Source organism: Gigantopelta aegis, chromosome 4 (genome assembly GCF_016097555.1).
Source record: "Gigantopelta aegis isolate Gae_Host chromosome 4, Gae_host_genome, whole genome shotgun sequence".
Classification (NCBI taxonomy): domain Eukaryota; kingdom Metazoa; phylum Mollusca; class Gastropoda; order Neomphalida; family Peltospiridae; genus Gigantopelta; species Gigantopelta aegis.
In genome coordinates this window covers 51,999,451-52,025,205 of record NC_054702.1, presented here as the reverse complement: position 1 = coordinate 52,025,205, position 25,755 = coordinate 51,999,451, and the positions used below count along the sequence as shown (strand labels likewise).

General features: G+C 36.2%; 1 protein-coding gene across 1 annotated transcript; it reads right to left on the bottom strand.

Annotated features, from left to right (window-relative positions):
- Positions 1 to 388: 388 nt before the first annotated feature.
- On the bottom strand, positions 389 to 17,901 carry LOC121370709 (calcipressin-1-like). The gene is made up of 4 exons (XM_041496121.1): positions 17,584 to 17,901; positions 10,647 to 10,820; positions 6,311 to 6,482; positions 389 to 1,026 (listed from the first exon to the last, which is right to left on the bottom strand). Exons 1-4 carry the CDS (start codon positions 17,809 to 17,811, stop codon positions 896 to 898), a joined length of 705 nt encoding a protein of 234 aa, XP_041352055.1. The 5' UTR covers positions 17,812 to 17,901; the 3' UTR covers positions 389 to 895.
- Positions 17,902 to 25,755: the final 7,854 nt, after the last annotated feature.

The window sequence follows — 25,755 nt, the reverse complement described above, 5'->3', positions numbered from 1 at the left end:
ACAATCACACAGGTACATAGCTAACAACCCAGAAAACATTTTTAACAACAGTTTGTGACCAAATCCACCTCAACAAGAAATAGCATTGGCTGATGTCAGATCTACTAATTGCAACATCCAACTGATTAGAAGTAAGATCTCATTGCCACATGATTACAAGAACCCAACACGACCTCTATAAGACAAACCAGACTTCTTGGAATCCATATATCATGACAGTTTTTCCACAAAACTTTATTACAGAAATAATAGGTAAGTAGGTAAGTAAGTAAATAATGAAATAAATAATTAAATAAATAAAGCTATACAGTCTTACTGCCTTTAATTAATAAATAAATAAATAGATCAATAAAAAATAATAAATAATGAAATAAATAATAATGAAATAAAGATATATCTTACTGAAATAAAAAATAAATAATTAAGTAAGTAAATAAATAAATAAGTAAATAAATAATAAAATAATGAAATAAAATAAATAATGACATAACAATGAAATAAATAAAGATATGTGGTCTTACTGCCCATAACAATTTCAAACTGTGGCCCAGATCTGGTGTGCAATCTCAAGGTCACGACCAACAACTCAAGTCACACCACAAGTCCTGCTATTAAACATGTAGATGAAGTCAAGAGAATTAGAACTGACCAGTTTTAATGCGCAATGCATCACCTGAGTCAGTTCTCAGGATGTTGACCATTCCAATGCAAAATGACGCCATGGAAGACATCTCTTGATAACATCTCATGATGACACTGCTATCTTGCATATCTTGGATCTCTTCTTTCAGACAATTTTTGGACAACTTGTCCATGATCTGTCCTTCCACTCTGTCCATTAATTAATTAAAAATGAAGGGTTCCCCCGACAGATGCAATGGTTTGGTGTTGCTTCTCAAGTTTGTGGTCGTTTGGTCTGAACAATTCTAAGACGGTCGGGATCCTTAAATCCCTCCGGATCTTCACATATGTGTACAACTATACCTGGTTGAGATTCTGATTGGGGATGCAACTCGTGAGCTTCACCTGATGAAAAGAATAAGACAAACATTAAGTTAAAACTGTTTCACTTTTAAGTCTTTTAAATGTGAATCTACTGGAACTACATAGTTAACAGAATGATTAAGACACACTTTAAGTTGTCCTTTGTTGAATAGATTTTATAATAAATAATGTCTAAACCGGACATTCACGGGACAACGTTTTTTGTCTGATGCTCAGAAGTGTCCAGTTTTCAGGGATTTGTATAGATACAAAAGCTTTTATTGTACTCTGTTGTTTGATTCCGCTGGTGTCCTATTCATATTCGGCCTTATATATGTATTAGAGAATAACTAACGAGCTACCAGGAATTACGGATTATCTGTCCCGAGTTAATTAATGTTGTAAACCCAAGCCTCTGGCAAGGGTTTTACAGCATTAATTCACGAGGGACAGATAATCCGTAATTCCTCGTAGTGAGTTGGTTATTCTCTTTATTACCCATTGTCAATCTTTAACGATTTTAAAAGTATATTTAGCTCTACTAGCCATAACAATATATTCATACGCGCCGTTACCGGTGCACACCCAACAGTATCCACCAAAGAATAGTTCCAGAAAAACCCAGTCAAAATAATAAAATAAAAACATTTTTAAACATTTGTACATATATTTTGATTTTTAATTCTGTAAATGTTCGTATCGTAAAAAAATATTTGAAGTTTGTAGTAATAGTTTGACCGATGAATGAAATCATGAATGAACAAAAAGTAGTCTCGGCAGTATGTAATTGCCAATCAAATCTTGTCTTTTTAAAGCCAGCCAATCAGTGACTATAGAAGCAATCTGCACACTGTGCAGAGATAGAAAAAATATTACCCCGTATATTTGAGCCCATATGGGTAATAACTGAAGATAATGTTCCAATAAAGAAACTTCGATTTAAGATATGTTAACATTTGCTTTTATACTTTTAATAACTAAGTTTATCATCAAGTGATAGTTCAATATGGCAACATTTAGCTGGATGTTCCATGTTAAAAATCAATACGGTAATGGTAATGAATTGCTACTGATATCCTTTTGATGCCGCAAACTACTTTTGCCTACTCTTTATTTTACTAAATAAATGGTTTTGGAACAAAATCAAAGGAAGAGAGTGGATTAAATTCATTTTGTTTTGTTGATCCTTGAAGCAAACTATAAACATGTTTGTGAAGAATATCAACACTGCTACTTGATCATTAATTGCTTACTTGTTATTTGTTAAATGTACCCAGTCATATGTAATGGTGATCACACCTCTAATGGCCAACCTGAGCATGTGCATATTGCACTAGCTATATTCACTGTCAGGTAATCCAGCTGAAGACGGATAAGTGACAATAAACGTAACAATTAGTAGTGCCATAATGACTGATAACAGTCTGGTCATCCAGTTTTCAGAGGTATAATTTGCACTAAACAAACAAGTTTGGGACTGAATTGTTTGTCCAGTGTTCAGTTTAGAGAGGTTTTCAGTTTAGAGAGGTAAACTTTAGTGTTAAAAGATGCGTAAATCACAGGACCATGAGAATTCCGGTTTGGAGAGAATTCCAGTTTAGAGGGGGTCCGGTCTTGAGGGGTTTCACTATACATTTAATAATTGGTCTCTAGCCAACTCTGCATCTGTGCAATCTGGATTTCTGTGAAAACCGGTATGATAACTTGGGTGAAATCTATCTAATCTGGCATGGATTTCATCAGTCCCACTGAATCCAGATTAGATGGAGACTACTGTACATCTAAAAAAACAAACAAAAACCCCCCAACTTAATTGGAAAATTAATTTTATTGTTTTTGGTGTTTTTGTTTAGATAAATGATTTTTTTTTTTTTTTTTTTAACAGAAAGAATGTGCCAGACTGCTGACAATCTTTCTGCCTCAGTTTTTGTTCAATTACTGTCATCTAAAATAATGGTTATATATTGTCATGTATTATAGGATATTTAAATTGATACATGTTATTGGTATAAAAAAATATATTCTAGTTGTTATTATCTTGCTGGTTAAATCATGGTTGTGCAGTCAAGTCTTGTTAATTTAATGAATTGATGCAATAATGGCATGGATGGATTTATGGATGAATAATTCAAATTCTGTTACATTCATTAAAATTTAATGTCATCCCATTGGTCAAGCCACATAACATAAAAATAACGTTGTCAGGGTACATCATATCTGATGACGTCACTTTATATATATACGTATTTGTCTTATTGAGCATTATTGTTTAGAACCAAACAAATTATTCAAAATAACTCATGAACTTTTTGTGCTATTATTTGTAGGTATGTTTTAAAATTAATTATAAGTATTGTCTGTTATTTCTTTTAGGTTCGTCCGGGTATGAACAACAAAAAGAAAAATTCATTTGGAAACTCACGTGTGAATGGCTTCACCTATTCATTCAGTCAGGGCTCACACTGGAACAAATTCTGGTTTAGCCAATTAGCAATTGGCTAATTTGGTAATGCAGTGTTCGAGATTAACGGTATCCCGATATCCCGGGGATACCAAAATTTAATTTTGGATACCAGACTTCAAGAACCCAGTATCCCACTGGGATGCCATATAATACAAAATTCTTAGGTGGGATACCAGATTTTGGAATGTTAGTATCCAAATGGGATACTGGCCAAGAAATTTAATCTCGAACACTGGTAATGTACAGGCTGTGAGCCTCGACAGTTTGTTGATGACATTTTTTTTATTCAATCCCAGATTAATTTAAAAGAAATAACAGACAATCCTTAAATGGATGGAAAGATGGATAGATGGATGAAATATAATAACTGATTAACATGGTTATTTTAACATTTGGTTAATAGAGAAAGACATATAGCCACCATATAGGCTACACCTGCTGATGAAACAGCAAGGGATCATGCCTTGCATTTTCCTATAGACAAGACAGTACGTACCACAACATGTAATGTACCTGTTGTGGAACACAGTACAGCAGTTGATATAGGAAAACAGAATAGACTGCTGCTTAGTTGGAATTTATGTGGCTGGATGGTTGGATGAATGGTTGGATAGCTGGATGGTTGGATGGATGGATGGATGGATGGATGGATGGATGGATGGATGGATGGATGGTTGGATGAATATATGGAATGGATGGATGGATGGATGAATATATGGAATGGATGGATGGATGAATGGATACATGGATGGATGGATAGATGGATGAATGGATATATGGATGGATGAATGGATGAATGGATAGATGAATTAATGGATACACGGATGAATGAATGGATGGATGGATGGATTGATGGATGGCTAAATAGATACATGGATGGATGGATGGATACATAGGTGGATGGATGGATGGATGAATGAATATATGAAATGGATGGATGGATGAATGGATACATGGATGGATAGATGGATGAATGGATGGATGAATGGATGGATGAATGAATGGATACATGGATGAATGAATGGATGGATGGATGGATGGATGGATGGATGGATGGATGGATGGATGGATGGATGGATGGATGGATGGATGGATGGATGGATGGATGGATGGATGGATGGATGGATGGATGGATGGATGGATGGATGAAAATATATGTGGTCAAGTTTCCACTATATTGATAAATTGATGGATGGATGGATCGACTGATGAAGGATGCATGTAAATATATGTGGGCAAGTTAAATTGATGGATGGTTGATTAGAAGGATGGATGGATGGATGGAAGGATGGATGGATGTATGGATGGATGGATGGATGGATGGATGGATGGATGGAAGGAAATACAAGTTCTTGTGAAAACATTGATGGATGGACACATGGATGGTTGAACAGGTGGATGATGTATGGATAAACAAAAATATATATGGGCAAGTCTTCATAGATAAATCAATGACTGATTGATGCAAGAATGAATGTAGATATATGTACACCAACCATATGTGCACTGTAGTGTGTCTTATTTTCAGCCTAATGAGTGCCAGGAAACTGAATATGTATAAAATGTGAACACTGGCCAAGTAATCAATAATGCCATTTCTGGTGTTTCCATTGATTGATGCACTCGACATCAGAGATGCAAAACCCTTTTTTTAAAAGATGGCAATACTCAATTAATGCCTTGGAAGTATGACCTCTGACTGAGCCATTAGCCGACTTGCTAACAATGTACTGACTAACAACTGATTAGCGGATCATACTATGCTGTCTGAAAATGACAACGTCAGCAAAGTGACGGTGGTTGATGAAACATGCCGGTGTACACAGGGTGTTGGATCGAACACACTTCTACAAAGATATTGTTACTCAATGGCACTTTATGATCATGCCAGTTTACACAGAAATCTGGATTACACACATGCCAGTTAAGACAGGGTTGTTGTTTTTTTGTTTTTTTAACAACACCACTAAAGCACATTGATTTATTAATCATCGGCTATTGGATGGTAACTTTTACATGTAGTCTTAGAGAGGAAACCCGCTACATTTTTCCATTAGTAGCAAGGGATCTTTTAGATGCATCATTCCACACAGGATAGCACATACCACAGCCTTTGATATACCAGTCGTGGTGCACTGGCTAGAACGGGAAATAGGCCAATGAGCCCACTAATGGGAATTGATCCTAGACTGTACATTTGGGAAACATTTTACCACTGGGCTACATTCTGCCCAAAATTAAGACAGAGTCCATGCATTGTTATTTTGATGCATCATGAACATTATCCGACAAAGCCAGACAGGTCTCCCTATCTCAGATTTCCTATTATAATATGCATTTTTCAAACAATCTGCAATAATTATGAATAACCACAACTGTAAACTGAAAATAATGAAAACGGGAACCTATATGTTTGCCTTCTAAAACAACAATTTCACATGTTGCAAGAATTAGAAGATAAGCTGCAAAGGATCTTTTTGTTTTCTTTTGGTATATGCATTTCCCCCACAAACTAGACAGTACATACCAAAGACTTTGACGTACCAGAATGGTGTACTGTTGTTCAATGCCTTTGCCTGTGATGTAAAAGGATGGAAGGAAATAGTTTATTTAACAACGCAGTCAACACATTTATGGTTATATGGCATCAGACATATGGTTAAGAACCACACAGATATTGAGGGAGGAAACCTGCTGTTGCCACTTTATGGACTACTCTTTTCAATTAGCAGCAAGGAATCTTTTATATGCACCATCCCATAGACAGGATAGCACATACCATGGCCTTTGATGTACCAATCGTGTATGATGTAAAAAGAGTGTTAACTTGTTGATGGATTCTTTACCAAGCAATGCTCTTACCTGGAGCTAGTTCAGCGATGGCAGTGATGAGATCAAAGTTAATACCCGGCTCCTTCTCTCGCATCTGTTCCCATCCAACGGGGGGCGATGCGGGGGGAGAGATGAGGAACTGCTTTTCAAGAGGAGGTGGGTGCAGGTGTGTTGAGCTATTGGCGGACTCCTTGGGTGTTGACTGAAGAAACAAAAATTTGGTATGAAAATAGTTTTTTTTAAAAGAAGAAAACCCCCAAGACAATAATCTCCCATGTTTATGTAGCATCCCGCTATCTTCATCAGGGAATTGTAATTCTCTGCTATTTACATTATGTCCATTTTTTACTAAGTATAATATAATAAATATGCATTTAACCTTTACCCTGATGAACGTGGTGGGATGCCACCAAAAGGTAGGGAAATAATTGTAACAAAGGTGATTTATGTCCAAACCTTTCCCGATTTGGGATGTCTGTACAATGTAAGAAAAACATAACTTTTAAAAATGAAGCAGGATTTTCTACTGTCCTGTTGAAAACAGTAGTAATAAAAAAAAACATGTTTAGTAATGAAAATACTTAATATAAAACTACAGAAACATAGAGATTATTATATGAGCTTGTGTGTCGTACTGATTTTACGAAATGAGTGTCAGGATTATTGTATTACCCGAGCGAGAGCCGTGGTAATACGATTCACACGCGAGTGTAATAATTTCTTTATTATCCACATTATCCGAAATATTATTTTTATGAATAACAAGCTAGGACCATGTCAAAATATTTGAAATGTCACTAAAAAGAGACGATAAAAAGACGTCATTTTACACTGTGTTTACACTGAGAAAGCCACATTAAGTTATGACGTCACTTCACAAAATTACGTCATTCGTGGTGCACATGAAATCATTGACACACATGGGTAATACTGATTATATTTCCCTTAATATCTTGAACTATGTGGATAATAATTTACAATATCACTGAATTATTAACTTTCACCAACTTTGTCCTTATTGTTTAATCACTAAGGGATGATTAAAACACGTAAACATAATAGGTTTAATACAACTTTAATTTTTACTTGAACAAAGAAAAGGAAGGAATGTTTTATTTAACGACACACTCAACACATTTTAATTACAGTTATATGGCTTCAGACATATGGTTAAGGACCACACAGATAATAAGAGAAGAAACCTGCTGTCCCACCATGCAATAGGTAACTCTTTCCAAATAGCAGCATGGGATTCTTTTATATGCAGCATCCCACAGACAGGATAGTACATACCATGTTGTAACAAAACACTAGTTATGTTTACTTGACAAAGTCAAAGTTTGTTTATTTTGTTTAACGACACCACTAGAGCACATTGATTTATTAATCATTGGTATTTGGATGACAAACAAAGTAATTCTGATATATAGTCTTAGAGAGGAAACATGCTGTATTTTTCCATCAGTAGCAGGGGATCTTTTGTATGCATCATCCCACAGACAGGATAGTACATACCAAGGCCGTTGATATATCAGTCATGATGCAATGGCTGAAACAAGAAATAGCCCAATGAGCCCACCGACGGGATCAATCCCACCCAGACAGCGTACATCACGCAAGTGCTTTACCACTGGCCTACATCCTCGCCCTTACTTTTCTCTGAAACATTCAATAAGAAAAACCTATATCTAACTACCCATGACAGCGCATAATTACCCTCTAAGCACTCATTAAAGACCATATTCAAGAACAAAACATTGATCGCTTGGTCAGTGCCGATGACTGTCACTGAATATTGCCATGGCAACAAAAGATTTCGAAAAACAAATGTGTCAGTGTACATATCAATACAATACAGATACATTAATAAAAATAAAAATAAATAAAAATTCACATGAGTGTACACAGGTCTATATATTATGGGAAAAAACGACATCTGGTACAATCTAGAATTTAACATTATAAACACACTGTTAGTAGAGTAAAACCTGTGTAAACCGGACAACGCCGGGAATTCATATTTATCTGATTTACAGAGGATCCGCTGATTAAGAGGGGTCACATTTTAGAATTTAAAACATTTGGGACCATCAAACTGTGCCGGTTTTGACAGGATTTCATTTTGTTCATGGTCTGGTTGAGACAGGTTTTACTGTATTTATGTGTGATCAATAGAGATAAATGCCACTGTACCACTAACTATATACCAGTGAGCTGAAAGCCTACTTTTCTTCGATTATTACAAGTTTTTGTTTAAATTTTTTAAAAAGACAACATTTAATATTAAAAGAAAATGACTTCCTGATTGACGTTGATTACGCACATCATTCTGCACGTAATTTTATTACCTGCTCAATAATAATCAATCAACAATAAACCTGTTTACCAAGATACCATGCATCTGACAATATTACATGGCAAATTACTTCCCGCAGATGTATGACATGAATCACCTTTAGATTTCTCAAAACATAATATAAAAAAGTTTGTTTTGTTTAATGACACCACTGGAGCACATTGATTTATTAATCATTGGCTACTGGATATAAAAACAATTTGTAATTTTGACACATAGTCGTAGAAGAAACCCGCTACATTTTTCCATTAGTAGCAAGGGATTTTTTATGAACACAATCCCACAGACAGGATAGTGCATACCACAACCTCTGATATACCAGTCGTGGTGCACTGGCTGGAAATAGAAATAGCCCAATGGGCCTACTGATGGGGATCGATCCTAGACTGACTGCACATCAAGCGAGCGCTCTACCACTGGGCTACGTCCTGCCCCAAAACATAATAAATGCATTTACATAAGACTATTAGTTAGCGTATTATTAGTATTAAATGCCAAATCAAAGTTAAAGGTATATAGTTTTGAGTAGGGATGCTTCCTGCATTTCTCCCACTTGTCAACGCAAATACAAAACGTGTATTAACATACACACTGAGGCCTGACCAATAATTAGTAAATTAACAATGAATGGCCAAGCTACCGTTACAACAAATAAATAGTTACATTCTTTATGATAAGGCCTAAAAAAATATATGTGTACTTCCGAGAACACGGGTAGAGTTGGTTGGCTTTTAATTTTTTTTTTACTCTCAGTGACATTTGTCAGTTTAGTTTTACAATCATGTATTTATAGCCAACCTACAATTCAACTTCTTTTCAATAAAATTCGAAAAAAGCCGACTACATTGTACTTGTATTTTTCAAATATTAACACACAAAATATTGACATGTTTTTGGACAAAGAATCCAACAGTGGTAACATTTTGTAGGGTAATTTGCTTGTTTTCACTCCCAGTATTATTTGCACACAATTTATTCAGTCATGACATGCAATGTAAATTACTGATGTAACAGCTTGGTAAGATTATTTGCTAACAAAAAATTAAACTTGGGTGACGTTTTCTTTACTATCTATTGTAATAAGTTAAAAATGTAAACACCCAAACTTCATTTGGACAGAGGTGTTCCTGACTGTAAAGTTACAATTGGTACATGTATAACTGTGCATGGTGTTAAAACTGCATGTATAACCATATGCCAGAGGTGGTACCCAGGATAGATATGCCTGAACCTTGAATATTAACTTTATAATTTATAAAGTAAAGTTAAAATCAATTTTTTTTTTTTTTAATACTAATACCAGGAGATGACAAATATGTATGTTTTCATTTTCAATAAAGGCTATTTCAATTTCAATTATTTTATAAATTGAAAATCCTGCATTAAAATATTTTTTTTTAGCTGAAAGAACAAACAGTTAAATCTTGTGAATAGTGACACAGTTTGTATGAATTTATTTAACTTTGACTGGTGTACATGGTGTACATGGTGTACATACTGCAAACATTAAAATGACGCCACATACATATATATAAGGTGTCCTTGTTTTCAGATAAAATTTGGAACGTTTAGCATTATAACTATTTTGTAAGATGCTTTGCAGCGCTTACATGAAACCAAAGTAGGAATGACACTTTTTACATGTTATTGAAAATACAAAGTAAACAGTAAAACACATTTAAACCATACAGCTCATAGTTCATAATTTTATTATTTAAAGTCAGGTCTCACATATGCATCCTGTGCCTTACCTGATTAGTCAACTGCTAATTTTTAAACAAAGTGTTTACAACATTTAGTCTTTGGTTAATAAAACATTCCTTCAATTAACCATATTTTAATAATTTTCGATGTAATACTCTATATATCTGAAAACTGGGTAAACTAAAAAAAATTCAAATGTGAGCCCTGAAAACCTAACCTTTAATCAGATACAGATTCACGGTGCCATTACCCTGAACCTGACCAAGGTGATCAGGTTTTCTTTTATGTACATGCACAATACCTCACCTGAGCAAAATAACACTTCATTGTTCTTCCCAACATATCTATCTCGTGTAGACGTATTCTAGCGTTAACTGCAAGTCCCGACGAGGAAAAATTTATTCGGGCTCTTCGAAAACTTTTCAGGTACTGGAACGTAGCGGTTTCATCGTATTCCAAAAAACGTGCTTCAAACTGTGCCTGCAATAAAAGACATGATCCATTTCTATTATTAGTATGATACTGTGTTTATAAGGCCAATTTAACAGGTCTCATATTTCCATACCTGTACGTACATGTTCATATAACTACAAAAGGTACATGATTTAGATTGAATTTTTTTTTTTTTTTAATACTGAATAAATCTACAGGATACATGAATGACCGTTTCATATGTAAACAAATGTCAGGGAATATTTTGTATTCAAAATTGTGATCAGCTATAATTGTTAATCAGTTTAAAAATTGATCAGCAGCTATACTCCTCACAAAAAGTTAAACAACCGATGAAACATGAAATATGAAACATGAAAATGAAGTACCAGCTGACAATGTTCATAAAATAATTTGATGTCTTATTAAACCTTCACCATCCAGTAACAAACCCTGCAATTGTCCACGGCAATCAGCAATGCTGTGGAGTTTTTTAATTCTCCACGGAACGTTTTTGCCTTGAATTATATTCAGGTATTTTTTTCAATGGAATATTTTTTGCCATGGAAATTTTCTTAACTGCAGGGGTTGAGTAAATCGATCTAAATATAACATTGGCCATGCTACGAGTTTTTATATTTATCTATTCTTGAATGCAAAACCCACAGGAATACATGTACAAAACACAGTGCTCCTGAATGCTATGCATAGTATTGTACACGGCAGTTGAATTTGCTTTGTAAAATGGAAGCCGACTTGGTTTAGATGTCTTCAGCAATGGTTAGGCATCTTTTAAGACCCACTGCTCAGGTAGATATATCACAAGCCATTGAAATGTTCCAATGATGAATGTCACAGACTGCAAACCTTGGTAACCAGTAGTGTAATTTCCAGGGCCGTTAAAAGGTTTCAACAGACTCACCTACATGTATGTATTTGGATCATCCAAGGGTAACAACCCTTCATGAACACTGATATCTGGTATAACTAGCAGATTTTCAACTGCATATAAACTCTCCAAAATGGTTTAGCAAGAGTACTGAATAATCAAATATACACGTAAATGGTTAGTACAAGAAACACTTTGTTCAGGATAGCATCACAATTTGCTATGCAACTTTCAGTTAAAGTTTCTTTTGTTTAACACCACTTGAGCACATTGATTAATTAATCATCGGCTATTGGATGTCAAACATTTGGTAATTCTGGCAAGTAGTCATCAGATGAAACCTGCTACATTTCTCCTGATGCAGCAAGGGATCTTTTATATATGTACACTCTCCCACAGACAGGAAAGTACATACCACGGCCTTTGTCCAGTTGTGGTGCACTGGTTGAAACGAGAAAACCAATCAGTTGAATGAATCCACCAAGGTAATTTGATCCTGTGACACAAGCACCTCAACCGAGCACTCAGTCGACTGAGTTAACTCCCGCCACTACAAGTTTCGGGGATTGCTATATAGATACCAATTCTGTAATGTTAACTACTAGTTGTTAATCACTTTTCAAACTGACAGCAAATGCTGCCAATCAAAATTCTGAAAATCAAAATGTTCCCTGTAGTAACCGACTTCATTCTGGTAGAAGGGCTTTAAATCTCATTAATTTGGACACAACAATTTTTTTGGGGTGTGTGTGTGTGTGTGTGTGTGTGTGTGTCTCCGTTCTGAACACAGCAGGTTCAAAAATGCATGTCAAGTGATTCTAATATATGCATAATTAACTAAAGGCATACTGTCACAAATTTAAGAAACTTATTTCTCGAAAAATTAATAATATACTAGTGGAAAAAAGTTACTGTGCATGGTAAAAAGTTGAATAAAATCATAATGGCAAGTTGTAAAATAATAACATTTTCAGGAGACATGCGCCCAACCATTATATTCAAAACTTTATCCTCGATATTGCAATCGCACGTGTTGTTCATGTGCCGCAGTGCACGACTCGTAACCTGATTTGCTGATCACTTGGTACAGGTGCACTTGTCCTTGTTCATTTTGCAATGGAAAATGGTAGAGGACAAAACAACTGGCCAGAAAAACAACTTTGATTAATTCTAAACGGCGTTGACGTCATGCCACGCCTACCTGAATTTGAATGTCACTGCGCGGTCAGTATGCTCGAAACTGGAATGGCACATAACGAGGTCGCAAGACGTTTTGGTGTGCATCGAAACACGATACAGAATTTGTGGCGACGTTACCAACAGCAGGGCAACACCAGAGACAGACCACGTTCAGGTCGCCCGTGTGTGACGTCACAAGCACAGGACAACCATATTCGGGTAACACATCTTTTGAATCGATTTCGGGCGGCAACTTTGACAGCCAGAACCATCCCTGGGTTGAGAGTAATCAGTGCCAGGACAGTTAGCAACCGTTTATTGGAGCACAATATCAGGCCGCGACGCCCAGCAATATGTCCTATTCTGCTACGACGTCACCAAAATGCGCGTCTAGCATGGAGTAGACAGCACTTACAATTCACCCGTCGCGACTGGTCAGGTGTGCTATTCACCGACGAGTCCAGATTCCATTTGGATGGTAGCGATGGTAAAAATTTAGTCTACAGACGTGTTAACGAATGCTACGCTGACGCTAGCGTTGTGCAGCGTGCAGGTTTCGGCGGTGGGAGAGTCATGGTGTGGGGAGGCATAACATCACACGGGAGGACCCAGCTGGTGATTGTGGCTGGAAATCTGACTGCCGTACGCTACAGGGATGAGATCATAAGACTGCATGTGCTCCCGTTCCTTCAAGGTCAACGTGGCGCCGTCATGTTGCAGCAAGACAACGCTCGCCCTCACGTCGCATGTGTAGTAACAGACTTCCTGGGACAGCAGAATGTTAACACACTGCCTTGGCCTGCTGTTTCGCCTGACCTGTCACCCATTGAGCACCTATGGGACGAAATGGAGAGACGCCTACGTCTCCTGACAAACCAGCCGTTGACCTTGAACCAACTGGGTCGTGACCTTGTTCAGGTCTGGAACAACATCCCACAAGGGTTTCTGAACCATCTAGTGTCATCAATGAGACGTTGTTGTCAGGCCTGTGTGCACGCACATGGCGGCCATACATGGTATTGACATTGTGAACTCACTTTCGACGCCACCCCTCTTCATGACCCCAGAGTTTGGTAACGACAATGCCAGACATTTTTTTTCTGGATTTGGTATTGATCGTAAATAGCAAATAAATAATGTGTCAAATAATTGTGTTGATTTACTTACAAATAAGAAAATCACACCACTTTTAGTAATGCCATGAACTTTTTTCCACTAGTATGCATAAAAATTACATTAATTTGTGGAAACCAAATCTACCTATCACGTCACCTTAACTGAACTAAGTTGGAGTGAAGTCCATGTCAACCCTCTTGGCAATATTAGTTTTTGAATTATGGACCACTGCTATAACTCAATTATTTTTTTATGAAATATCATTAATAGGTGAAGTATAGTGGTTACGTAGATGGTTGAATGAAGTACATTTAGGCAGAAATCAAATATATTTTTTTTCAGGTAATACTTTGTTAGGCCATTTAATAGGTTAGTGATCTGTGACAATATGCCTTTAAAGCTGAATATTTCAGTGGTTTTGAGATGAAATATTTTGAGATTAGGATTTTGTACTTAATATAGGCATAATATATATGTATTTATTATATAATATCTTACACTTCCAGAGCAATCAAAGTATTAGATGTCAATTAATCAAGGTCACAGCACTAGGTTTATTGACATTTAAGTAAATGTACTAGGGTGACACTCCATAACTGACGTATGCATTCATAGTCATCAAACAAAAACATTTCAATAGCAACTTTACACTGAAAGCTGTCCAACGTTCAGAAAGCATAAAATGTTAAGCACTAGTTTATTCATATGTAGGAACATCTAAAATGACATCATTTGAGTTTGATGTCATTCCCATTGAAAAAGACACCATGTATTTTGGGAACAACATATCTGTTTTTTCTACACTCTACAAAACCATTAGAATTGTAAATGTGCACATGTAAATGACTTTGATGAGCCATGCATGTGCATGTACTAAACTTTTCATATCTAGAGCCAAATGTTATGTAAAGAAAGAAAAAAACATGCACCACACATATTATAAATGTAATATATTTTATTACGCCCAGACACCAACTGTGCCTGTTGAATAATACATGTAGATGTGATTTGGTAAGGCTAAAGCCCTTGGTGGTGTTTCCCTCAGACATACAGGAGTGCACTCAACCATAACTAATGAAGCCTACTGCAGTCAAAGATTTTACCGTTACATTAATAACCCTACACAACCTGCAGTGATATTGATAGTTCTGTCAACGGTAAACAGCTAGTATGCCTGAGATTGCTAAATGCCAGTACTAATAGTAATACTTTTTAGTTTTTGTAATAAACAGCATATAATTGGTAGTACGTGGAAGATCAATATATTTCAGTACAATGTTGTTACAAGGAACAGGTTTACGTTGGTTATCTACACAGTATTAATCTGTTTCTAATGGTAACCAGGGTTTTTGCCAGAGGGTAAAATGGGTATGGCGTCATACCCAAATCTTTTGAAGATTTTGACAAAATTAATGACTCTTTTATCATTGCTGTATGATTTCTTTTCAAACCCTAACCCTAAACCTGACTCATTAGCTTTCTGGGGGAGCTCCCCATGCATACCCCCTGCTGACTGTGGTTGCATTCAGCACACATATTGTAAATTTATATTCAATTCCATAGTGCCATACCCAAAATTTTATTTCCAGCAGAAACCCTGGTAAATGATTTTGCTGTCATAATGAGTACTGTTATTTCAAACCACTTTAGCAGAGAAACACAAATCTGCCTTCATTTTGATTAGTTACATAATGTATGATAAAAATGGGATTGATACGTTTTTGTTAAAGCCCTTGGCCACAAATGACATACATTTTAAAAGTCATATCTTAACACAGTTACAAGGCATTCATCAACAGTACTATAAACACAAAATATCTACATCAAAGAAACTACTTTACTATGAACTTATTGACCGCCCTTACAGACGTGCGACATACCTTGACAACATAAAAAATGCAAAGGTCCGACAAGCCATGACAAAAACAAGAATATGTGCACACCGACTCGAAATTGAAATTAGTAGGTACAAAAATGTTAAACAACACAAAAGGAAATGCAATATCTGCAACGCTGGTGTTGAAGATGAATTACACTTTTTAATAAAATGTCATGGCATTACAAAATGCAGAAATATAGTAGATAATACTATATAAAAAAACTACACCAACTAAACCCAAACTTTATTCAATTAACAGACACTGAGAAACTATTCTTTCTTCTTCTCTGCCCAGCACATATTGGCCCAATCATAGGGCAGTATTGCTATGAGATGTTCAAACAGACGTCTTCTACTTTCAGTTGCTAGAAAGTACCTAATGACATTGTCTCTTGTTATATATTGTTACTAGTATATAAAGTATAATTGTGCTAGGATAATGCAACCATAAAAACATGTTTTATTGTCTTTTCTTGCTTTTGATATTATTGTTCATGTCTGTATAATTCATATACGGAAAAAAATGATTGATTGATTGAATGTTACAATTAAAATGTTTTACCGAAGCATTTCCTGGATTGTAAAATTCCATTGCTCAGACTGGTATAATCAGATTTTACTGCTGGGCCGCCAGTGCCATTGCTATATATATATATATATATATAAAAGGATGACTACCTGCAGTACTAATACTATGTCGGCTGCTAGACAAATCTGTAATGTTTTTACCACTCCTTTACCTGCAACCCCCCCCCCCCCCCCCCCCCCCCCAATGTCTCCTTTCATGTGAAGCCAACTTAAAATATGATATTAAACTGAGAAACTTTCTTATTTTTAAATGTTAATGCAAATTATTTATACATCTGTTCATATCTGACACGAATGTCCATATTAATAAACAGATACTAATTAATACATTGTAGAAGTTAATACAATATCATACATGTATGTATACGAAAATAAAACTGAATGCACTTCCAAGCATCTTCAGGTCCCAGGATTTCAAATTTTATGTGAAACACTCTTTCAGTTCAGCGTTTAGTGATAATTTGAAAACCATTAAAAATGGGGTTTTCAGTACATATAATCATATAGTATTTGTACATTATGCAACATGATAATAAATGGGTAATTTATGGACTTTTGCTTCCATGATTATGTCGATACATTACCGGAAACGATTGTTTTCATATAAATTCCGAGGCCTGCCCTTCCAAGGAATAAGCAGTTAGGTGTACATTACATGTAGGCATGGCCCAATGGGCAGATTCAGATGACAGCAGAGGTATCAACTACTGTACTGGTAGACTGACTACTAAATTGTTAAAAGAATTAAACCGGATTTAAAAATAATTAAAATAAAATAAAATAAATAACGATTTAGCATACTGAAATAAATTCTGTCTTAGCTGATATAAAGGATGAACGCAACTTGCACATTAAAGCATGCAGTTTAAACAATGAATATATTCAACATAGTTAGAGGGGAGGGGGGCTCTGGCGCTCAAGTCTGAAAATAGTGCACTGCACCCTACCCCCTTCCCAGTCGGCAATCAAATTAATATATAGCCTATCTAACCCCCACCCACCGCAATCATCTTCTGACGCCTGTGTCAATTATGCAATTCTCAAGTAACACTGCTGTTTTATTTACTAAACTACCGCCGGTAAAACAAGAATTTATAATTTATAAATTAATACTAATAGACATACCGACTCCTTTGTTTCGGAGGGTAATCATACAATACCTTTGCTTCGGGATCATCGAAAATTCGTTCTTCGAGATTGGCAGCTATTAAAGCATCTGGTAAATCACTCAAGTCTTCGCTAGTAATATCTTTTGTTTGGTCATTTACATGGTTTTCGTCCGCCATTTTGCCCAAAGGCACGACAGGCATTTCAAACTTTACAAAGAATAAAACCTTCTTCAGCGCTCTGGAAAGCAGTTCGTAGTTGTTGAGTGTTTCCGTGCGCATATAAATATACAGCGATCAAGAAAAGAACACATGTGTGAATGGTTTAGAGTGTTTCGCTAATATCCATGCCGTAAAATGTTCAGTCCACTATATTCCTCATTGACGTCACTGATCTATTGTTGGAAAGGGGTTTTCCCTAACGTCATTGCCCTGCTACACACCAACGGGAATTCCGGAGGCCCTCCGACCTATAGATCGCCATACCCATAGACAAATCGAAATAACAGTGATATGACCTTGGTAGATTGTTATTATTAGTTTGGGTTGTTTTGGGGTTGTTGTTTTTTTAAATAAAATATATTATTGCTAAGCATATCATGGAAAAATACAAAACTATTATAAACATGCGCGACACTTTTACCGCCATTATTTTTATAATCAGTGGAGGTTTGGATTAAAGTAGCACTTGCATTCGAGGCATGGGATTTTTAATCCAGATACTGACTCCAAACCCTGAGTGAGTGCTCCGCAAGGCTCAATGAGGAGGTGTAAACCACTTGCACCAAACAGTGATCCATAACTGGTTCAACAAAGGCCATGGTTTGTGCTATCCTGCCTGTGGGAAGTGCAAATAAAAGACCCCTTGCTGTTAATTGGAAAGAGTAGCCCATGTAGTGGCGACAGCGGGTTTCCTCACAAAATCTGTGTGGTCCTTATAACCGTAAATAAAATGTGTTGAGTGTGTCGTTAAATAAAACATTTCTTTCTTTCGAGGTTAATCTTGATGAACTAGTACTTGACATGACTGGACTCAGTAATGTCGTGGTTAAGCCATCGGGCATAAAGCTGGTATGTACAGAGTTCGACTCCCACCCATTAACAACTCAATGGGAAGATGTTAGGCCACTACGTGGACTAATCTCTCACTAATCTCTAACAACTAATCACTGATCTTCTGTCCTGTACACACAGTCCAAATAGCGGAGGTGTGTGCCAAGGACAGCGTGCTAGAACCTTAATTGGATATAAGCTCGAAAATAAGTCCAAATGAATGAATGAATGATGACAAGATCATTTAATTCTTCCCAGTGTACCCCCAAATCATGTACATCCAAATCCAACATTACATTGTTATCATAATATGGCCACAGAGAGAAAAAAGAAGAAGTCATATCATTAATAGTAATAATAAACATAATTACCGGTATATCAATGAAATTAAATGGAAATTGTAATGAATATTTACAATAATTAGTGAAAAGCATGTTTTATTTAGAAAAATTAGTATCACAGCCACCAATATGTCGCCTAATTATTATGACAAGTGTTTTTTGTTGAATTGCATTTTCCTCACGTCAAAAAAGACCTAAGTATTTAAACATTGGTAACAAAACTTTTCAAATCACTAAGTTGCTTTGTAAAGATGCACCAAAATGTAAAATGTAGTTATTATACCCAATAATAAAAATACAAACAGTTTGATCAGACTCAGATTCATAATAATTCTTCCTATGCATTTGAAGAATTGAATTATTATTCCTGATCATGGTATAGACAGTATTTTTCAAGAAGCATATGATGTAACTTACATGGTAAAATTGATTTGTTACTGATGATAACATATTTTTTATATTATTTCGTGTTTTAAAAATTGCAACAGCTTCACAAAAACCAAAGGAAAGGAATATTTGTTTAGCTACATCTCAGCACACTACAGCTATTTGGTATCTAACATATGATCATTTTGACATTTGATCCTCAGAGACAAAGAGAGGAAACCCGATGCCACCATATAGACTACTCCTACAAATAAAGCGGCAAGGGATCTGCTATAAGCACTTTCCATAGATAGGACAGTACATACCATGGCTTTTGATGTACCTGTTGTGGTGGACTGGTTGAGAGAAGAAAATGCCTAGTCCTGCAATATATCACAACCTCGGGTGACTGCTCAGGTAACCGTGAGGTACCTACTAGTACCATTCCCACACAGTGGCGTAGCGTGGGTTGCCAGCACCCGGGGCAAGACAAGTATTGCGCCCCCTAACCAGTGGACCGTTAGTACTCCCCAAGTCCCTTCCACCAGTCCAGAATTTTGTGCCCGGGGCAACTGTCCTGGTGGTCCCACCCACGCTAAGTCACTGCTGCTACAGTTAGACAAGAAGAGTACTTTTAAATTAAAATACAATTTAATTTTTTTCTGGGAGGGGCGAGATGTAGCCCAGTGGTAAAGTGCACACCTGATGCACGGTCAGTTTGGGATCAATCCCTGTCAGTGAGCCCACTGGGCTATTTCTCGTTCCAGCCAGTGCACCACGACTGGTATATCGAAGGTCGTAGTATGTGCTATCCTGTCTGTGGGATGGTGCATATAAAAGATCCCTTGCTACTAATGGAAAAATGTAGTGGGTTTCCTCTCAGTGACTGTCAAAATGTCCATATGTTTGACATCCAATAGCTGGTAATTAATAAATCAATGTGCTCTAGTTGTGTCGTTAAACAAATATATGATTAGAAAAAGGCTGTTTGCATCAAGGTAGTTTGGGTGACTTAAGACCATTTTATAAAATATACTAGTATTTTGTTGTTCCATTTGATTTGTTTTAGTAAGATAGCCATGAGCATTTCACCTGAAGATAATTTAACATTATTTAAACTTGGTGAAAACAGACTAAAACCATTATGATTAATTGGACTGATTTATATGACAACACAAAGACAAAACAATATGCAAACCAACAATCTTTATGTTTGGTTTCTATTTCTAGGGCTATTTTTCACCCCATCCAGTGCTCAATATCTTTAATGAGGCTTGGTTTTGTATCCAGTGCAGGGCGGTCCCTCCTCTCCCCACCCCATTTCAGTGGGCGTGCGCACAACAGCTGGTTCTGAATGTGCACGTAAAATCCTATGACATGACATGATTTGTGCCATCTGTCTGTGGGATGCTGCATATAACAGAACCCTTGTTGCTAATTGGACAAAGTGGCTCATGGCATGGCCGAAGCAGGTTTCCTCTCTCCTTATCAGGGTGATCCTTATTCATATTTCTGATGCCATATACAGTCAAACCTCTCAAAACCGGACCCTCTGTAAACCAGAATTACCCCCAAACCGGACATTTTTCACCGTCCTTTTTTTAAAATTGATACAGAACTTAACCTCTCTAAACAAGATACCTCTAAATACCGGACATTGTACTGTACAGTGAAACTCCTCTAAACCGGACACCCTTGGGACCAAATAAAAAGTCTGGTTTTAAGAGGTATCCAGTTTAGAGAGGTTCTCTTTTGTACATATATTTAAAAAGGGCCCTAGAAAAATGTCCGGTTTTGAGGGAATTCTGGTTTACAGAGGGTCTGGTTTGGAGAGGTTTCACTATATTACCCTAAATAAATGTGTTGAGTGTGTTATTAAATAAAACATTCCTTCCTTCTATTTCTATTTCTTGTGGGGGTTTTCATTCTTGATGCCAAAACAATATGCAAACCAAATCTTTGATAATTTTAATATATACTTTCTATTTTAATTTTTTTTTTTTAATTCTTGGTTTCTTGGCTTCTTAGCACATTAAATAAAAATGCAAGTCTGATTACCATTGGCTCAGTCTGGTTAGTACTATTTTATTGAAATGAATTACTCATTCTGGCCAGTATATTTCTATGGGATGGAGTTGTAATTCAATAAGATGAAAGTGGATTGTAGTTCAGAATGGCAGAATGCACATCTGATGTGCAGTGGTTTGCAGAGTTAATCCCCTTGGTGAATATAATATGTGTCTAATAATATATTTTTTTAATATTATAATACTATATAAATACATACTAATAATGAAATAAATTCAAATTAATAAATCTACCTAATACAGTTGTTGTATGATACTAAACCAGCCAATAGAGCAATTAATTTTAATATATTTTTTTGTAAATGTTACATTTATAAATTTATCAGAATGAGAAACACAAATTGTTGTGAATCCATCATTCCTAGAAAGCCTGATAATTGTTTAGTCTGGAAGAAAAACTTTATTACATGCTTGTACCCAAGGGTGCATTTCAAAAACAAATAAGCTAGCCTTTTTTTTCTTCTGATAATATACCGGGTACTTGATGGAAATCACAAAAAGTATCTATTGAAATATTAATCATAATATAAATGTTATTGTTTATTACATCAAAATATTCACTTAAAGGGACATTCCTGAATTTGCTGCAATTTGTAAGATGTGATCGACTAACAGAGACATTTTAACGACTGTAATGACATATAAATAAAAAATTTCTGCATAAAATATTAGTGGCTGTATATTAAACGTGTTCCTGATCGTTCTAATATTTGTACTAGGTTAAATTTCATTTCCTCAAATATATTTTTTTGTACGTACAAAATTATTTGAAGACAAAATCTAGTTTGGTCTTCTTACAAATATTAAGATGACCAGAAACACATTGAATATACAGACACTGATATACAAAACAAGAAAATCTATTTAATATGTAAGTTTAATCGTAGAAGTATTTTATTAGTCAGAAACATCTTACAATGCAGCAAACTCAGGAATGTCCCTTTAAGATTCAATTTGCTTTGTAAAATTCCTTAGGCAAAGGAAAATGAATATTGAATTGTGATAGGACATCTGAATCACCTTTGAAAAAGAAGAGTTTGTTTTAAAGGTGGTCTTTATTAAAAGTTAAGGACATGACATACACAATGTAGGTCATTAGTAATGCAGTTGCCTGATGTACAATCTGTGGACTTTTTTCTTTTATTTTATATTCCAAGTGGTCATTATTCCATGGCTGATGATTTAAAGACTGTGGTATGTGCTATCCTGTCAGTGAGTGGGAATGTTCATATAAAAGGACTTTTACTGCTGAATGGGTATCTGGCTTCATACCGGCCTCGGTGGCGCAGTGGTTAAGCCATCGGACTACAGGCTGGTAGGTACAGGGTTCGCAGCCCGGTACCGGCTCCAACCCAGAGTGAGTTCATAAGGACTCAATGGGTAGGTGTAAGGCCACTACACCCTCTTCTCTCTCACTAACCACTAACAAACTAACAACTAACCCACTGTCCTGGACAGGCAGCCTAGATAGCTGAGGTGTGTGTCCAGGACAACGTGCTTGAACCTTAATTGGATATAAGCACGGAAATAAGTTGAAATCAATCAAAATCAAATCTGGCTTCAGTGATTGAGTGGTTAAGCCATTGCAATTTAAGGCTGGTAGGTATGCTGGTAGGTACTGAGTTCACCTCTTGGTACCAGCTACCACAGAGCAAGTTTAACGACTCAGTGGAATGGGTAGGTGTAAGGCCACTACACCAACTTCTCTCTCACTAGCACCTAACCACTAACCCACAGCCCTGACAGACAGTCCAGATTGCTTAGATGTGTGCCCAGGACATGCATGCTTGAACCTTAATTGGATATAACCATGAAAATAAAGTTTAAATGAATGAAAATAATTGAGTAAAAATAGCCCATATGGGAGCAGCAGATAATTTTTACCATTCTAGACAGTGTCAGCCATATTTTAAAAAACCTAACATCCTTAGATGTGCTTGGATATAATTGAACAAACATTCAGGGTTTTTTCTTAAAAGTTTTAACTGGAGTAAATGAAGTAATTTTTGTGAATAGCTGCTTTTCAATACAGATTAAACCAGCTGCGATATGCAAAACTGAAAACTGTCTTTAACTGTCTAAAAGTGTATAGTCTTTATGTAAGCAGTGGATTTTATTGTGGTTTAAGCTTTAATATCTTATTCAGATACTGTGCTTTACGACACGACACGGGTCACACCAATCTTTTGCCCCATCCAAGTGCAGCACCTAATACAGCTGTCACGATCTGCTTTGTCACAGCGTGATGTGTATTTGAAAAGATTTTCCCAAAATAGCACCTTGCCAAACCAGTTCTCCACAGAAACTAAATTTCTTTTCATAACTGTATAGTTCAGCAGTCTTTTTAACCTTGTTTAATTTTTTTTAAGAGTGTGTCAGTTCAGTATAATTTTTGCATTGTTGTTGAATGGTTAAAATGAATACTATATATTGCTTGAAAATAGTTAATCTTTTTTTCTTTTTCTGTTATCTGTCTATTCTTTGATAAATAGCCAGTGAGTTTTTATGTGTATTATGTATTAAGAATTAATATAACTGCATTGTGTTGAAGGTTCACCAGGGTCATAGCTTAACTCTGAGGGGTCCGAGTTTCTAATATACCTGACCATTAATTGACATACACCAGCTGAATCCCGTGTGCATTGTCATCACCTGTAGAAGAAATAAACACCTTGGAGGTTATACCAGACAGCATGATCTCACACCTAAGGTACTTAAGTTGGAAGAAAGAAGGAAGGAAATGTTTTATTTAACGACGCACTCAACACATTTTATTTACGGTTATATGGTGTCAGAAATATGGTTAAGTACCACATATATATTGAGAGAGGAAACCCGCTGTAGCCACTTCATGGGCTACTCTTTTTCGATTAGCAGCAAGGGATCTTTTATATGCACCATCCCACAGATGGGGTAGCACATACCACAGCTTTTTATATACCAGTCATGGTGCACTGGCTGGAACGAGAAATAGCCCAATGGGCCCACTGATGGGGATCAATCCCAGACCGATCGTGCATGGAGCGGACGCTTTACCACTGGGCTACGTCCTGCCCCTAAGTTGGAGGAGTGAACCCATTTGGTGGATCCATTCTCTGATTGTGTTTTGGCTGATATAACAAAGTCTGTGGTGTGTGCTGTCCTGTCTGTGAAAGTACATATAAAAGATCCATTATTGCTAATAATAAAAAAAACCCCAAAAAAAACCCCGGCATCAGTGGTTTAGTGGTTAAGACTTAAAAGCTTGTAGATACTGGGTTTGCTTCCCGGTACTGGACCCATCCTCTGATTGTGTTTTTTCCAATCCCATCCAGTACCCCATGGCTGGTATATCAAAGTCTGTGGTATATGCTGCCCTGCCTACGAAAGTACATATAAAAGATCCCTTGCTGCTAATGGAAACAAAAATCCCTGGCATCAGTGGTGTAGTGATTAAGACTTAACACTTGTAGATACTGAGTTCATTCCCGGGACCAGCTCCCACCCAGAGGAAGTTTGATCAGTCAATGGGTAGGTGTAATTCAACTACACTGACTTCGCTCTCACTAACCACTATACTAACCCTCTGTCCTGGACAGATAATCCCATTTAGCTGAGGTGTGTACCCTGGACAGTATGCCTGAAATTGAATTGGAAATAAGCATGAAAATAACTGTAAATGAAATGAATGAAATGTTATGGGAAAATGTAGTGTATTTCTCTGAAGACTGTGTGACAAAAGTCTGACATCCAATAGCCGATGATTAATTTTTTAAATCTCTGTGTTCCAGTGGCATCGGTAAATAAAACACATTTTAAAAACTTTAATGACAGAAGTACTAGGTTCATATCCAGGTATGACCTTCAACCCAGAGGAGTTTTCATGACTTTAGTGGAGAAGTGTGAGACAAATACTCTTACTGACAACTTACTGTTAACTATTTGCTGGAAAGATATCTCAAATAGCTGAGGGTGTGTGACCAGGACAGCATGCTTGAACCTGAATTGGATATAAGCACAAATTTAAAATTTGGAATGAATGTTACTAAACAGACGTCAATAATAAGGCAGACTTAGTCTGTGTTAACAAGATTAACTAATTTTATATAAAATAAAAATGAAATAATGTCCTTAACATTTATGGGAAAAAAATAATTTGCTGTTGATATACTCCCCAAAAATGAGGTTGCATTATACTTAGTAGTGCAATAAATATGTAATACACACTTTTTTAATATTCACTAATATAAATAATGATCAAGAAACATTTTCCCATGTTTTAGGGATGTTTTTTTGTTTTTTGTTTTTGTTTTGGGGGTTTTAGTTAATATATAGAGAACTTTATATACTTCATACTACAACTACCCTATTAAAACATGCATCTCAGTGTTTCATCAGTA

Excerpts from the sequence above, each read along its gene's own strand:
- LOC121370709 (XM_041496121.1), bottom strand. The coding sequence starts at position 17,811 with ATGCGCACGGAAACACTCAACAACTACGAACTGCTTTCCAGAGCGCTG. Across the intron at positions 6,483-10,646 it reads TGAAGTGTTATTTTGCTCAG|TCAACACCCAAGGAGTCCGC; the intron begins GTGAGGTATTGT and ends TTGTTTCTTCAG. Across the intron at positions 1,027-6,310 it reads CATCGCTGAACTAGCTCCAG|GTGAAGCTCACGAGTTGCAT; the intron begins GTAAGAGCATTG and ends TCTTTTCATCAG.